The following is a 15,301-nucleotide window of genomic DNA, read 5'->3' on the forward strand; positions in this document are numbered from 1 at the left end:
CAGAAATAATTTGTTAAAGCAGAGAATAGTTGGTATATAAAAAGTACATGTTTGACAACTTTACAAGTTATGAAATCTTTGTCATACCGACGAAATATAGCGACACAATCGCGAAATTTTAAACAAATGAAGCGCGCCAATGCTATGTCTGATATGGGTCGTATGCACCCGTACGCAAAATAAGAATCGTAATAAAAATAATCTAAAGGAAATGTTGTTTTTTAAATTTATACAGTTAATGGCGAGTCATGAAAAATTAGTGGATTTTTTTATTCAACACGGTGTGTTGCCATCAAAAATTAATTGTGGGAATTGCGGTGTAAAATTAACTATTAATAAAGAGACATTATTGTTCCGATGTCAAAAAAGATATGCTACAGCAACTTCTTCAAAAAAGAAACGTGTCTCCAATGCTGTAATTTTTTTAAAAGTACTAAAGTAGGCACTTGGTTTGGAAACAGCAATTTGGAACTCGTTACAATTTGTAAGATTATAGCGAGTTTCCTAATGCTACGCCCTCCTCAATAAGAAGACCTCGAGGAAGAACTTGGTGTTTCTCCCAACACGGTTGTCAACTGGTTCAGTTTTTGTCGCGAGGTAATATACTTTAATTTTATGCACTAATTTTAAATATCTACATATATCATTATTATTTTTTTTTTATATTTACAGGTCTGTGCGTACTGGGCTCATAAGTGCAGTGAGAAACTTGGAGGTCCAGGACGCACCGTTGAAATCGACGAGGCAAAAATTGGCCATCGTAAATACAACCGTGGTCGCCTTTTGAAAGGCAATTGGATATTTGGAGGATACGAGCGAGAGTCGAAGAAAATTTTTATTGTGCCAGTAGAGAATCGTACGGAACGAACGCTCCTGGCATGCATTAAGGAGTGGATCCTGCCAGGAACAATGATTGTTTCAGATTGTTGGAAGTCCTATAATTGTCTTAACAATGAGGGCTTCCAACATCTGACAGTCAATCACACGTACAACTTTGTCTATCCAGATACTGGTAAGTAACGACAAAACATGTGATAGTTACAAAAGTACCTATATGTTAAAATAAATACTTTTTAATTTATAGGCGCCCATACTCAGCACATTGAACGTGTTTGAAGAGAAGTTCGAGCAAATATTCCAAAGTACGGGACTCGATCGTACCATGTCGAGGGATATTTATTCGAATTTTTATTCAAACACGCTCATCCTAGGGCTGAGAGAATAAAAATCTTCTTCGACGTCATCGCTCAAATGTATCCTCCATTGTCTACTGTCGAGGCCGGGCAAGCAGATTAATTCACATTTGGAGACACATTTCGACATCGGAACAATAAGAAAACTGTGTTGCAACATCCGCATTTCTCACAATTAATGTTTGATATATCCCGTTGTGAGAGAGGTCTAAGTCAATTTTTATTTCATATTTTAATTAATAATCTTTATTCTATTAACATGTTATATATATTAGATATTTAAATAAATTAATTTTTATTATTTATGCATTGGGTTGAAATTTAAATCCAACATTTTTTTTAAATAAACGCTGTAGCTGTATACTTTGCTGCGACAAATTTGCCCGAATTCCTACAAAGTATAAAAAACAATAATACTTATTTGATCATATAATTATCAATTAAAATTAAGTTACCTCGTGATTTAAATAACGGAATCTATCCTTAATATTCCGTTTCCTCTCTTCTGGGTATGCGCTTCTCAATGTAAAACTTAGGATGTCGTGCAAAAAATCTTCCGAAATGTGATTTAAAATTGCAAAATTCACAATGATTATTCTATTATGATTTTTAAAATTTTTCTCCCAAAATATCTTCCGAATAAATTTGGGTCATGTTTTCGCATCGCCAACAACATCAAGTACCAAGAGCCACGGATTATTATATATTTGCTCGACTGAATACATTTGGAGGTTGCAAATAATAATCTGAAATTGAGTGCGTTAAGGTACGTCGCTGCGCTTGTGGCCACAGATCTGACAGAGTATGCGCGTGTGGCCGCGGGGCATGTTCACGATCGCTACATCAAGTCGGTATGACAGGATTTCTAATCTAAGAATCGTCAACTTTAACGCTAAATATCTCGCTTTGCAGGGCAGACCGCGACATTTTTCTGCCAGATTCTTTCGTTTCGTGCCAAAATGCGTTGAATGAGCCTATTTTTATTAATTTTTGAGGTGCAATAGCTATTCTATACCGCAATACGGTATCAAAAATTTATATCCTATTTTTCAAACTTTTTTTGTTAATAATTTTTTAATAAAAAAACGAGCGCGGGCTAAAACCTTCTGAAGGTCACTTAGGAGGGCGACCTTGACAACATATGTCAAGGTCAAGGTCAAGGAAAAATTAAAGGGGAGGGTCCCCTTTATCAAGGTTTACCCTGATGATTTATACGTATTGCTACGTATCTGCTATATAGCAACATTTCAAATTTTATATGTATCAGCTATCTATCTGAAATATAAAATGCTGGATTCCTTACTTTATTAACAACCGTATATTTTCTATGAACAAATAACTTAGATTAAATGTCATAGTAAAATCATATCTCTGAAATGTCATATAAGACTTAGTAATTAAAAATACATATTTAAAAAATCGCGAAAAATGAATTTTGGCCGCGTTTTTAACAATTTGGCCCACTGTGCGATGATCGCAGCACTCACGGAAGGCGTCCTAGCATCCTTACGGACGTTGACCCATCTTGAGCCATCGAAAGTGCGTTTGGCTCGCACTACGCGCCTCAGTGCCTGTACCTGCAAGAGACAGAATAAATATCTGCTTGCGTCTTTCCGTACCCCTATAGCCCAGGGAAATTAGGATTCATCTGCGGAAAAATTTGCACCCAGCTGAATTTTTGCATAGACCTATATTTCGTCGTTATAAACAATATGTGAGAAGTCCCCATCGATGTGACCCCTGCTAAAAATTTTAGAGGGTTAAAGGTAAGAAAAGAAAACAGTTTTTCGCTAATATTTTTTTATTCATTAGTCCTACGGCAAAAATAGTTATTACAAAATTTGTAGCTTATAAAATTCTCTACAAAAAACCTTTCATAAGTTTTTTGTAGGATCAATCGTTTTCGCGTGTCCTGTGGTTTACAAAATTTAACTCATACGTTTCAGAGATAATACATTTTTTTTCCACACCATTTCAAAGATACAGTGCTAGGCGAGTTTTTTGTTATGTGATGTTCCCAGTAGGCCTAATTTACTGTTTTTCTGAGAGAAATAAAACAATTAAGTACTTCTTCTTCAATTCCCTCCGTTGGGTCGATATCCATAATTTCTTCAATTTCCATGGCTTCCGCCAAGAAATCTGCAGGATGTACATCTTTGTAGCTGCAGTCGGCATAGCAATTTTCGATTGCATTAGGTGCTGCGTTGAGGCAAGACTGGCAACGGCAATGTCCACACACTGCTGAACATTTTAAACCAATTTTTCTGCAGCCACAGTTGAATCCGCAACTTTTCCAGCAGTTGCAAAAAAATGGAGTTTAACAGAGTGTCCGGAACAGATGGTAGCAAAGATGGAATTAGTTCTGAAATATCATTCCTCCTTATCCATTCTCAGTTTTCAGAATTGAGATCGTTTTTTGAGCCATGTTTGCACTTGATAGTACACCTGATATAAATGCTGTTGAGCACCGGCTGACCCTCCTCTGGTGACCACCTCTGGTGCTCAACAGCATTTATATCAGGTGTACTATCAAGTGCAAACATGGCTCGAAGAACAATTTCAATTTTGAAAACTGAAAATGGATAAGGAGGAATGATATTTCAGAACTGATTCCATCTTTGCTACCATCTGTTCCGGACACTCTGTTAAACTCCATTTTTTTGCAACTGCTGGAAAAGTTGCAGATTCAACTGTGGCTGCAGAAAAATTGATTTAAAATGTTCAGCAGTGTGTGGACATTGCCGTTGCCAGTCTTGCCTCAACGCAGCACCTGATGCAATCGAAAAATGCTATGCTGACTGAGATGTTGGTGAAAGAGTAGATAATTTTACTGCCTTAATAAGCAGCGTTTATTTAGCAAAACAATAATATTTAAATGTGTCTATTGGGCAAGAATGTTATTTCCGGGGCCCCTCAATTTGATAGGTGTATTTGATAAATCTTTCGCTAAAAAAAAGAATGCCGCAAACCACAAGACGCTACAATGCACAGTTTTTGAGATATCAATTTATATAATCTATCACGTAGTATAATAATATATATGTTACGGGCAATTTGATTAATTCGGGAATTATGCATAATGGCCGGGCAATATGCATAATTCCTGCTTCTTTTGGGACATTTGAATAATAAAACAAAAATGTTCAAATTAATCAAATTTCCCGGTCATTATGCATATTTCCCAATGCTAAATGGTCATTTTGATAAATCACCTTATTTGAGTTGATTTTCCCGGCAATCTTAAGCCCCTTGCACAATAGGCAATAGCGATGCGAGGTGCTATATGGGTTTACAATAACTTTCCACGCGTAGAAAATCCACGCATATACATTGAAGGCACACTATGTGTCTAGTTTAATAATAATAGAGCCCCCCGCAGGGGGGCGAAACCTACTGCCTCCACGCATACATTTTTTACGCGAGACGAGTTGTCACATGGGTTTACAACTTTCCACGCGTGAAAAATCCCCCTGCGGGGGGCTTCACTATTATTAAACTAGACACATAGTGTGCCTTCAAAATACATGCGTGGACTTTGCACGCGTGGAAAGTTGTAAACCCATATAGTACCTTGCATCGCTATTGCCTATTGTGCAAGGGGCTTAAGATTGCCGGGAAAATCAACTCAAATAAAGTGATTTATCAAAATGACCATTTAGCATTGGAAAATATGCATAATAACCGAAGATTAATTCTTCTCTATTAATCATTTTGACCGAACAAATTGGGAATTATGCATAATGCCCAATTTATCATATTTCCCGTAACATATACACATAATTAGCAGTAAGAAAGAGAGAGAGAGAGAGAGAGAAAGAGAAAGAGAGAGAGAAAGTACACACGTAGACGGGGGAGGGGCTACCGCCCCTCCCCCGCAAGCAGGGGGGTGAGGGTGAACCTCGGTTTGCGTCGAAAGCATTGTGCAATTTTACCAAGAATATGTCACAATTTATTCATTAGTAATTTATACATTAGTTAATAGATATAAGGAAGCCATTATTTCAAAAAGAAGGAGCCGTCTCGCCAATGCCGTACGCCTATTAGTCGAATTTTCGCTACACTTTTCGTGTCGCGAAATTCGTGATTTCGTGTCGCGAATCGAACTCACTACCGTGCCTAAAGAAGTTTCACTTAAATATATAAATGTTTGATATACAATTTGACATGATTATATATGATTATATAAATCATTTCACTTTTAATTCTACAGCTTTTAAAAAAATATACATCTTAATTTATTAATGCTTTATTATCGAAAAGTTAACAGTTCTTTTTTAATATATATATTAATTATATATATGGTCATATATAATTATATATATTTATATATATTTATTTACATATATAATATTATATATGTTCATATATGATTATATATAATATATAATTATATATGATCATATAGAGACAAAATTCATATATGTAATTGCATTATATATAATTATATATAATCTTTTTTTCCCGGGTAGTTAAAAGCCTATTGGTCGAATTTTTGTTACACTTTTTGTGTCGCAAAATTCGTGTCGCTTTTCCGTGTCGCATAATCGAACTACTAGCCAGAAGAAGGAGCCGTCTCGCCAACGCCGTACGTCTATTGGTCGAATTTTCGTTACACTTTTCGTGTCCCGAAATTTTCGTGTCGCGAAATTCGATGATTTCGTGTCGCGAATCGAACTCACTACCGTGCCTAAAGAAATTTCACTTCAAAAATTGCGGTATTTTTTCATTAAAATGATACCGTTTTTGAAACAAAAATGGTAATTATTTACAAAAAGACCCCACTCGCCAATGACCTTGATCTTGACATATGTTGTCAAAGGTCACCCTTTTGAGTAACCTTTAGAAGTTTTTAGCCGGCGGTTGTTTTTTATTAAAAAGTTATTAACAAAAAAAGTTTGAAAAATATAGCAATTATTTTAAGTACTGAGAGGCATAAACGACTAATATTACGTTTTTTTTTTTTTAAGCAGAGAATACTTTATTTCGCGAAAAAATCGCTGCTTTATCAAAACACAACATTTAAAGCAATAAATTGTTGATAAATTGAAGTCTTTTTGTTAAATCAATAATTCAAGGTAATCGGTTCAGTGGTTTTCGAGATGCTTTAAATACCAGTTTGAGAAACGTGCGCGGCGCACGTCCAACAAAGGCGTGCACTCTTTCTGCCATAACTTTGTTATTTCTTGAAATATTTATTTGAAATTTTCACCACATATTCTTCAGATCCTAAGCTTCAAGAAAATGCAAAAATTGAAAAAACGATTTTTTTTACCATTCTAGGTGTATATGTCCCCTTAAGCGGGAGAATTTAGAGTTGACGGGAGGTCCTGAGCAAATATCGCTAGGAGTAAGGGTGCCATTACATGGAGCGCGAAAACGCGGAAACGCGGAACAGAATAGTAACTAGATTCCGCGTTTCTGCGAGTTGAGTCTCGCACGTTTGAACGAAAAAACGGAATCCGCTATTATCGTGTATGTATGTACCCAGGCTTGCATAAGATACTTCATAATAACCATCAACATGATATTTGGATCTATAATATATTTTACTGCCACTTTTATAAAATAATAAAGTAATCGAAGTATGTAAAAGCTTTCTTTTTCAATGTGATTAGACAGCTCCGAAATTTGATGGAGTATACTGTATCCGCGTTGACAACGGATTTTGACGCGTTCGTTCCGCGAGCTTGTTTCTCCTTATATTACATGGAGCACAATTTGCGCGGAAAAGCGGAACAGTATAGTGACAAATAGACATTTGTATTCATTTCTTAAAATTGTGTTCACTTAATTCATTGCAATTTTTATTAATATGCTTATCTTTTCAGCTTATCTATTGAATACAAATATTTTAATCAATAAATACCGTTAAAAATTAATATTTTATAATTCTCCGTTCCGTTTTTCCGCTCAAAATGTGCTCCATGTAATACAAGGCATTCAAAACAGACGGAACGGATCGACAGAAATATAGTAAATTTTGTCTTCCGCGTTTCCGCGCTCCATGTAATGGCACTCTAAGGATTCTTAATTATCTTGATCAAATGACGCTAAGGTAATTAAGAGGGAGAATTGAGAATTAACGGGAGGTCCTGAGCGAATATCGCTAGAACAAGAAAACTGAAAATTCTCTGAGCAGATAATGCTTGGGGGATTACAGTTGAGTCGTGAGAAGCAGAATTACAGGCCGGTAGATGAATGCCTTGATCGTGTTGTCGCTAAGATAAAGGATTCGATAATTACTCTGAGCAAGTAACGCTAGAGCAATTTTGAGAGGAATTATAACAATTGGAGAACGCCAAAATTATTCGAGACAGGAATAGAATGGCTATTATGGTACGACTTATATACATTTATACGTGTGCAGGCAATTGAAAGTTAGAGTGAGCGAATATTTAGGACTTACTATTTGTTGGAATATATATATATATGTATACGTAAAATATATATATATATATATGTATATTTCTGTCAGGCGCTGGTGCTGACCGCAGGTCTCGCCGAGTCGCTAGTAAGGGTGATTCGTGGCATTTAGCCCTCTCAGAATTTACTCGCGATACTTTAGGTTGGCAAACAACAGAAAATTGGTTTTAATAGGTAAGTGAAAACTGGGGTGAGTATGCGGACTCAGAAGTGAACTGTCTCGTGCCGGATCGGAAGTGTCACCAAATGCGTAAAGTCGCGATTTTTATACAGAATTAAGGAGGCGAAATTATTTTTTAATATAATTTTATTGGTGGAGTTCTCTTCCGATCGTGACGTAACTTTCGGTTTTTTGCCTATCCCTTGGCGAGATAAACATAATTATCTATTTTTACGGTTGTCCATTGACGAGTTTTGTCGTAAGGCCCACCCCCACCGTTTTATTTTGGAGATCTAAGTTATCGATTCTTTCAGTGACGCATCCATTTTCTTCTTTATTATTGTTGATTTCTCTTTTATTAGGGCTCTGGGTTCTTAGTTTATCTTGCGACCCTGTTTTCAGTACCGACAGACAAATGCATTCCATCTAATCTTAATTGTAGTTTTATTGCAAACAGAAACTTCCGCCACGTGCCCTTACAAGATTTCTAGGAGCACGTTTTAGACCTCGTTTCTGTTTGTCGGAACATTGCGCGGGCAATTTTGAGCTAGTCGCGCGATGCAATACAGATTTTCGGCAAACTCCATCTGGGATTAAGGCCCCTTTGGCGCGTCATGTCGCCGTGTTTTATAGTAGTGGGCCAGACAAAATTGACAAAACGTAGTCATATATGCTTTGTCTGTTTGGATTTTGTCGTCTGGAAGTTTTCTCTCGATTTCTCAGCTCGTTTAGCAAACATAAAGAAAAAAATAGGAAATAGCGTCGAGATCATAACTCACTTGCCGATGGACAACCGCTAATGCTCGGTTCTGATTTTAATCTTAAAAGCTACTCTAAATTTTTAAGAGGTTTCCGTGAAAAAGGGAAATTGTGGAGTATACAGGACGTAACAATACCATACAACAATATTGCTATTATTACATTTAAAAATCGATATCTCAAAAACTATGCATCGTAGCGCATTGCGGTTTGCGGCATTCTTTTTCTCAGCGAAAGATCTATCAAATACACCTATCAAATTGAAGGGCCCCGGAAAAAACATTATCCCCGTCTATTGATTCCTCATTATGTCAAGCGCCATACATCGCCAAAAAAAAGCGTACTCCATTAGTAGTGGTTTTGTTTACCTTTGACCCTCTGTAAAATTTTTAGCAGGGGTCACATCAATGGGGACTTTTCACATATTGTTTATAACGACAAAATAAAGGTATATACAAACATTCAGCTGGGTGCAAATTTTTCCGCAGATTTGTTATTTTTTCGTCTAATTTTCCTGAGCTACTACCCCTCTGGTTAGCCTTTCCTTTGCTTCTCAATTTTTCTTATTCGAATTCTGGGGTTGGACGTAACAGTACTGCGTGAAACAGAGAAAGACATTGAAGTAGACGAGGATAATGACAACGAAGAATTTAATAACCAACCCGGACCATCAAAACAAATATGATTGCAGTGACATCCTTTGATTACATCATAACAACACTTAAAAAAAAACATGTCATCAACCGCAAGTTGGTGAGGAAATGAGTTAATGTAAATATATGTTATTTACTATTTATTAATGAAGTAAATAATCGAAAATCATCGTAATTGTTATACAACTCGATTTATGAAAGCTCAAAATATGACATTTTCCCATAGAAATGCATATCCCCAATGTTTTTCCTAAAATTGCATTCTTTCTGCGGTTGTAACTCAAAAGCTATTCACCGCACGAAAAAATGTTCTAGACAAAAGTTGTAGAGAATTTTTCTTTACCAGATTGATAATAACAATTTTTAATCCTTTTCTAAAAAGGAGATGTGAAGTGTATTGTTGTCGCTTTTCCGCGATGCCGATTGGTTCTTTTGCTACGCTTACTTCATTTGCAGTTGTCATTGTATATTTTGACAGTTGTGTGTATCAAGGAGTTAATAGTATAATAGTAATAGCATAATGTTTGTTATGTAGTAAATACATGCGTCGTGCACGACTTAATTAATTCGGTATAAGAGAGATTGTCGGATGGCTCAGACACATACACACACATTTACCTATAAGTGCATCAATTAATTATATGTACAAATAAATAATTCCTAATAATTCGGTATCTTAAGGACGAGTTTCAATGCTCGCTAGATGTTGCTCCGGCGTTTTCGATCCTTCGTTGTCACGGCCGATATTCTATTATTCTTCATTTTTTCGATGTACATGTCGGTTACGTGGCCACGAAGAATCGCTCGAGACTTTGCTTTTCCTTCGAGATAAACATTTAAACTCTTTACAAAAGACATAATTGTAAACATAAGATAAAGTGTGTGTCAAGCCAAAGCGACCCAAGGTCTACACCTCTAGGCGCTGTCGCATCCGCACAATCAGGTAGCGACTCAGGGCGATAGTCCCCTAGGCGTCGTCGCTTACCGCTCTCACTACTCAGGGCAACAGCCCTTAAGCGAAATAATCAACAACAGCCCTTAAGCGAAGTCAGATACTATGCGCAACTGATCCATGTATGTATACGTATTTGCGTTCTCTTCTTAATTGTCATTTTCTGCTTTATTGTTTAACTTTTACATTCTTTATTAAAACGATTTTTTCAACTGTTTTCTGTATTTATTAATCACACATTAAATAAGGCTCAAGACGAAAATACGGCGTAGATATGAGTAATATCTATACTGATCACATAACAATGTTAAAGCTAAATAGCGCGCGCGAAGCGCGCGTCTGTAGTGTCTAGTGAAAATAAAAAGGAGAGTAATAATCGACGCTAACTGGCAATATATAAATTTATTATATCTCATTGTGAGATATAATAAATTTATATATTGCCAGTCAGCGTCGATTATTACTCTCCTTTTGTTCAGAATCTAGCATTTATTTGAATTGAGGGTAAGGACGGGCAGAGCTTCCTAGGGTAAAACAGAGCCATGAGCAAAGAGAAATCAATAGCTAAGTTTATTTGTTATCGACCTCCCGTAAGCGCACTATCGATCAAGCAGCGTTTCTGCTGTTGTCGCGCTGCGATGCATCCGTCTAGTGTAACGCATGAGCTGTAGCGTTTCTCGATATATTCATGCGCGACGCAGACACGCAGGCGCTCCCTGATATTACCGCGCGAACAACGACGATCACGTCGTCATTCTCTCCCGGTCGCTCTACCAGTGAGCATCTCTGTTAATGCGTAGATACGCACGTAATTATCTAGAATTTTCGAGAGACGGTGTATCAGCCGAAATACTGCCGACTATCCTGAGTCAATTTTCTTGCTAAATACAAAGTGTGAAGGTACTCAAGCCTCATTCCTTACAATCCTACTGCAGAGGACGAATATCATATTGCGAAGGACGTCTTATCCATACCGGCGAGGATAGCCATTATAACAAAGAGAAGGGCGTTTTATTCATCTTGTCGAGAGCGGCCATTATAATCAAGAGAAGTATGAGAATATATGGCGGAGATTATTCTGGAATCTTTATTCCGGAACAAACCTATTGTGGTTAATTACGAGGTAACAACTTATTATTCTTTATGCAACTACCCATCGAGTTTACATGGCGCAGTGGCTATCAAGCCTAACTTCTGATATTGGTTGCAGAGACTGTTCACGTGAGGCACTCACGTTCTCGAGAAATGATCAGTCAGTTATGCGCATAACTTGTAAAGAGAGAAAAGCCTAACATTCTTTAGTAACTGTACAGTAAAGATTTTTGAGACTCTAATTACAAGCTCAGACGATATTTCATGTGCTTAATTTAAGAGGATTAATATTAATTGCGTTTTCGACACATTATTAAAATGATTAATATTACTTGCTTTTTCTACACATAATTAATTTATACCGCGTTTATAAAACATAATTTAAGTTTGAGTTCTACGTTACCGTATTCCTTTCATGATTGATAGTATTCTAACGTGCTTTCTAACGTAATTTCCTGCGCATAATTTAAGATAAATTGCGAATCTAAATAGAGATATTTTCTGCGACATAAAATATGACTCAATGATGATTGAAGTTAAAGTATATGATTATTAATTAATCGTTCTTACTATGAGTTATTAAACTTGTTAGTTTCTTTTGCTGAAGTATCGATTCTTTCAGTATCATTCAAGATATTTATCTACTTGCTCTGTGGTGAATAATTCAATTCAATGTAATTATACCTGATAACAGGAGAATAAATCCAACTTCAATCATCAATGACCTTGATATTCTACATATCCTTACAAATTTATTTCTATGTTTATTAATTCTTTTACGTATTTTGATTAATGAAACTCATTATATTGTGCATTTTGTTCATGATATCTAAACGATTCCTATTCTATTTACATCTGTTACATAGATTATTTGCTGCATTTCTGCGCAACTCCAATGTAATACCTCGATTTACTCTCAATTCGAAATTATAATTGATTCATTGCATAAACAATTAAGACATTGTTCTTTCCTTTAATTCAAATAAAAGGTTTGATACTCAGTTCCTATTTATTTTATTCACTGGCGAAGAAAAGGTTTATTTTTTCTTGGTTTTAACGAAAAATTAAACGGAAACGAGATATTCTGCAAAAAATCGTTTTTAGCCCCCAAAAAACAAAATGGCGGCTTATCCCGACCCCCTTTTTAATGATCTTATTTGATTCGTAACTAGGAGCGCTATCTTTATTAATCATCGAAAATTTATTACTACCCCAACAAATGTTTTTATTTATGTTTAAATTAACTGGCCTATAATTGTACACAAAATTCATGCAAAAAATATTATCAGACTACCAAGATCCAGTCCTGACTAAAAATGGCTTTTTTTTCTAAATTGATTGTCATGGCAGTCTTGTTTCACTTATTATTATTTTTATTTTTTAAGCCTTTTAATTTACAAGTTTGCCAAGTGTGACGCTGTGTGTATTATCAATTCGGATTTAGCAGGCGAGTTAGCAGGAACCTTATATACATCACTGAATAAGTTATTATTACTGATTATATATTAATAAAGTATAAATAATGTTACTGATACGTCCACTGATGGTAAAATTAAATAATTATTTTAATTGTTGCAATGCGTCTACACTACATTTTAATCACACAATGTTATCTTTTGGTCTTATTAATTTGTATTTATTGCGCATCACGCAATAAATGCTTTCATCGAGATTATTTGAAGTAATTATTCAAGAAAAGGTATTGTTGCTTGTATGTGTATACAATGTTTTTTTTCTTTATCTTATTTTGCCATGTTATATGAATAAAATGTTATTATTTTTTATTGATAAAATGTTTTTAATAATTATAGCTAAAGTAAATTAAAATACAAACTGGATGATATAAACAACAGTGATAACAACTTTGATTTTGACATAATATGATCTATTATTCTAAAACGTAATTTTGCTACAAGATGCACTACAGTTGATAGAGACAGTAATAAATCCGGCAATGATAACATTATCTACTCAATATTTACTCAATAAAAGAAGGAGAAAATTATCAAAATTGATCCAAAGAATCGGATCTAGGTATTTGTGGTATCGCATAAAAACCGCAAAAAGGTATACATATATACTAATTTTAATGATTAAATTTTTGTTCTAACAAGTCATACATCTAAATTATATACAATGATATATAATAAATATAGTTTATTACATTTCTTTTAATTTCAAATATTTTTTCATAAGCATTTTACCTCGAGGTCATTTTTCTTTAAGATTATTGCTTCCTGAAGTTGTTGCACCTCCGTTTCCGCTCTGTCCCGAATTATTTTCTCTCGTGAAATTTCATTCATCTGTATACAAATAGTTTCCTGCATCTCCGTCATCTTTTGCTCGACCTCACTACTTTTTTTCTCAAGTTCTTCCATGTAAATTGACATGTTTTTCATGCGTTGATGCATAGTCTCCACTTCGCCAATGAGTGTCTCCTTTTCCTTCAATAGATTCTCCTTTTTCTTGCTAACAGTGATGCTGTAATTGTCGTAAAACTTTTAAGAAGGAAAATGTTTCAAATAATCAAAATGTTAATTTAAAATAATTTTTTTAAGTATACTGTTAGTTATATTTAAGCTATATACAATACTTTTTTGTACAAAAAATTAGATTTAATTTTGTATAACAATAATTTTGTATAAAAAAATATATATGTAATAATTGGGCTACCAAGATCCAGCTTGAATCGTAAATGGCAATTTAGTTTAATCTACTATTTGATTGTATATCATAACGGTCGTATAATTCTCGTATTATTGTTTATTCACATCGTCTGAAAAAAACATTCAAAACTATTGTTAACCGGTTATTGCGATAATTATAATTACCACATGCCTCAGTGGTCGAATTGGTACGATACCCTTCACGGAATGAGGGAGGTTCCAAGTTTGAACCATGGCTGAGGTATTTTTCGCAATAATTTGTTTACAGTTATTAAGATAGTTAAATCGACTCGATTTAATTATGGGAAGGCAAAGGATTTTACTCCAAAAGGAACTGTGTTATAAGTCTGACAAATCTAGTCGGAGTACAGTTTACTAATGTTGGAAAAGATATATGTAATACGCAAAAAAAATATTATATTGTATAAAGGAGACCGAGGCTAGTTGGTACATGAGGCAAGTTGGTACACGGAAATTATTGTAAAAGTGACAAAAGATAATATTGCATAAAAAATATAGTATTTCTGCAAAAACATTGCGATATAATTAGTTATTTTAGGCTGAATAGCGTATTTTCACATACAGAAAATATTTTTAGTTTTGTATAGCCGAAAGTAAAATAAATTAGTGATGCATTAAATGTTATACTTATAAATCTGGTCATTATATCATAATTTTGTGTCTTTAAAATCATTACTTTAAACGTAATAACTACCAGTTTATGTTAATGTCCTAAAATATTTTTTTGTTTAAACAATAATCAAAATATCTAAATATGGCAGGTCGAGGCTGGTTGTGACAGGGTAGGATGTTATTGCTGTTCTATTTATAATTTCGATTAACTCCGTCGACGTAACACATAGCCTCGGCATAACAGCGGCAGATATTTTAATTTTATGTAAAATTTCAGCGTTAACATCTCTTATTACGTATCAGAATCAGTCAATACAGAACATCAGTTAAATTATATCTACCCGTACTTTTAATTGCAAATATATATTAAATACGTAACAATATTGCATTTTTATTGCATTTTATTTCATATCAAATATAATGTGTTAAATACGTAATTAATGCAATAGGTATGAAATATTTAAGTCAAAATACGTATATAATACATAGCAAGTATACTGCACATAATTATATAATGTATGCCCTGGCGAAAATAAGAAGTTTTATATAGCGTTGAGACAACCGTTCAATGAGAGTTTTTTAAAAGTTTATTTTTGAGTAATAAGAATACATTTTTCTTTATTGAATTATATATAATGCTTTGATGAGAGCAATTTATCTTGGTTTAACGCTGTATTATTTTAACATTTAACGCTCTTTACGCCGTTTTTTCTAACGACAAGAGTAAACGCCCGTTAAACGCTCAATAGAAGCTGCATGCAGTTCCCAAC

The 15,301-nt window shown here is 34.6% G+C and overlaps 1 protein-coding gene across 1 annotated transcript in view; it reads right to left on the bottom strand.

The window, feature by feature from the left end:
- Positions 1-14,068, bottom strand: part of LOC112466731 (golgin IMH1-like) — a 42,366-nt gene extending 28,298 nt beyond the window's left edge. Inside the window, exons 1-2 of the mRNA XM_025034999.1 lie at positions 14,064-14,068; positions 13,437-13,713 (exon numbers count right to left, since the gene is read on the bottom strand). Of these exons, the coding sequence (XP_024890767.1) occupies positions 13,437-13,713; positions 14,064-14,068 (282 nt within the window). The remainder of the gene's footprint in view (positions 1-13,436; positions 13,714-14,063) is intronic.
- Positions 14,069-15,301: the final 1,233 nt, after the last annotated feature.

This window comes from Temnothorax curvispinosus, unplaced genomic scaffold (genome assembly GCF_003070985.1).
Source record: "Temnothorax curvispinosus isolate PA1 unplaced genomic scaffold, ASM307098v1 QBEX01016514.1, whole genome shotgun sequence".
NCBI lineage: Eukaryota > Metazoa > Arthropoda > Insecta > Hymenoptera > Formicidae > Temnothorax > Temnothorax curvispinosus.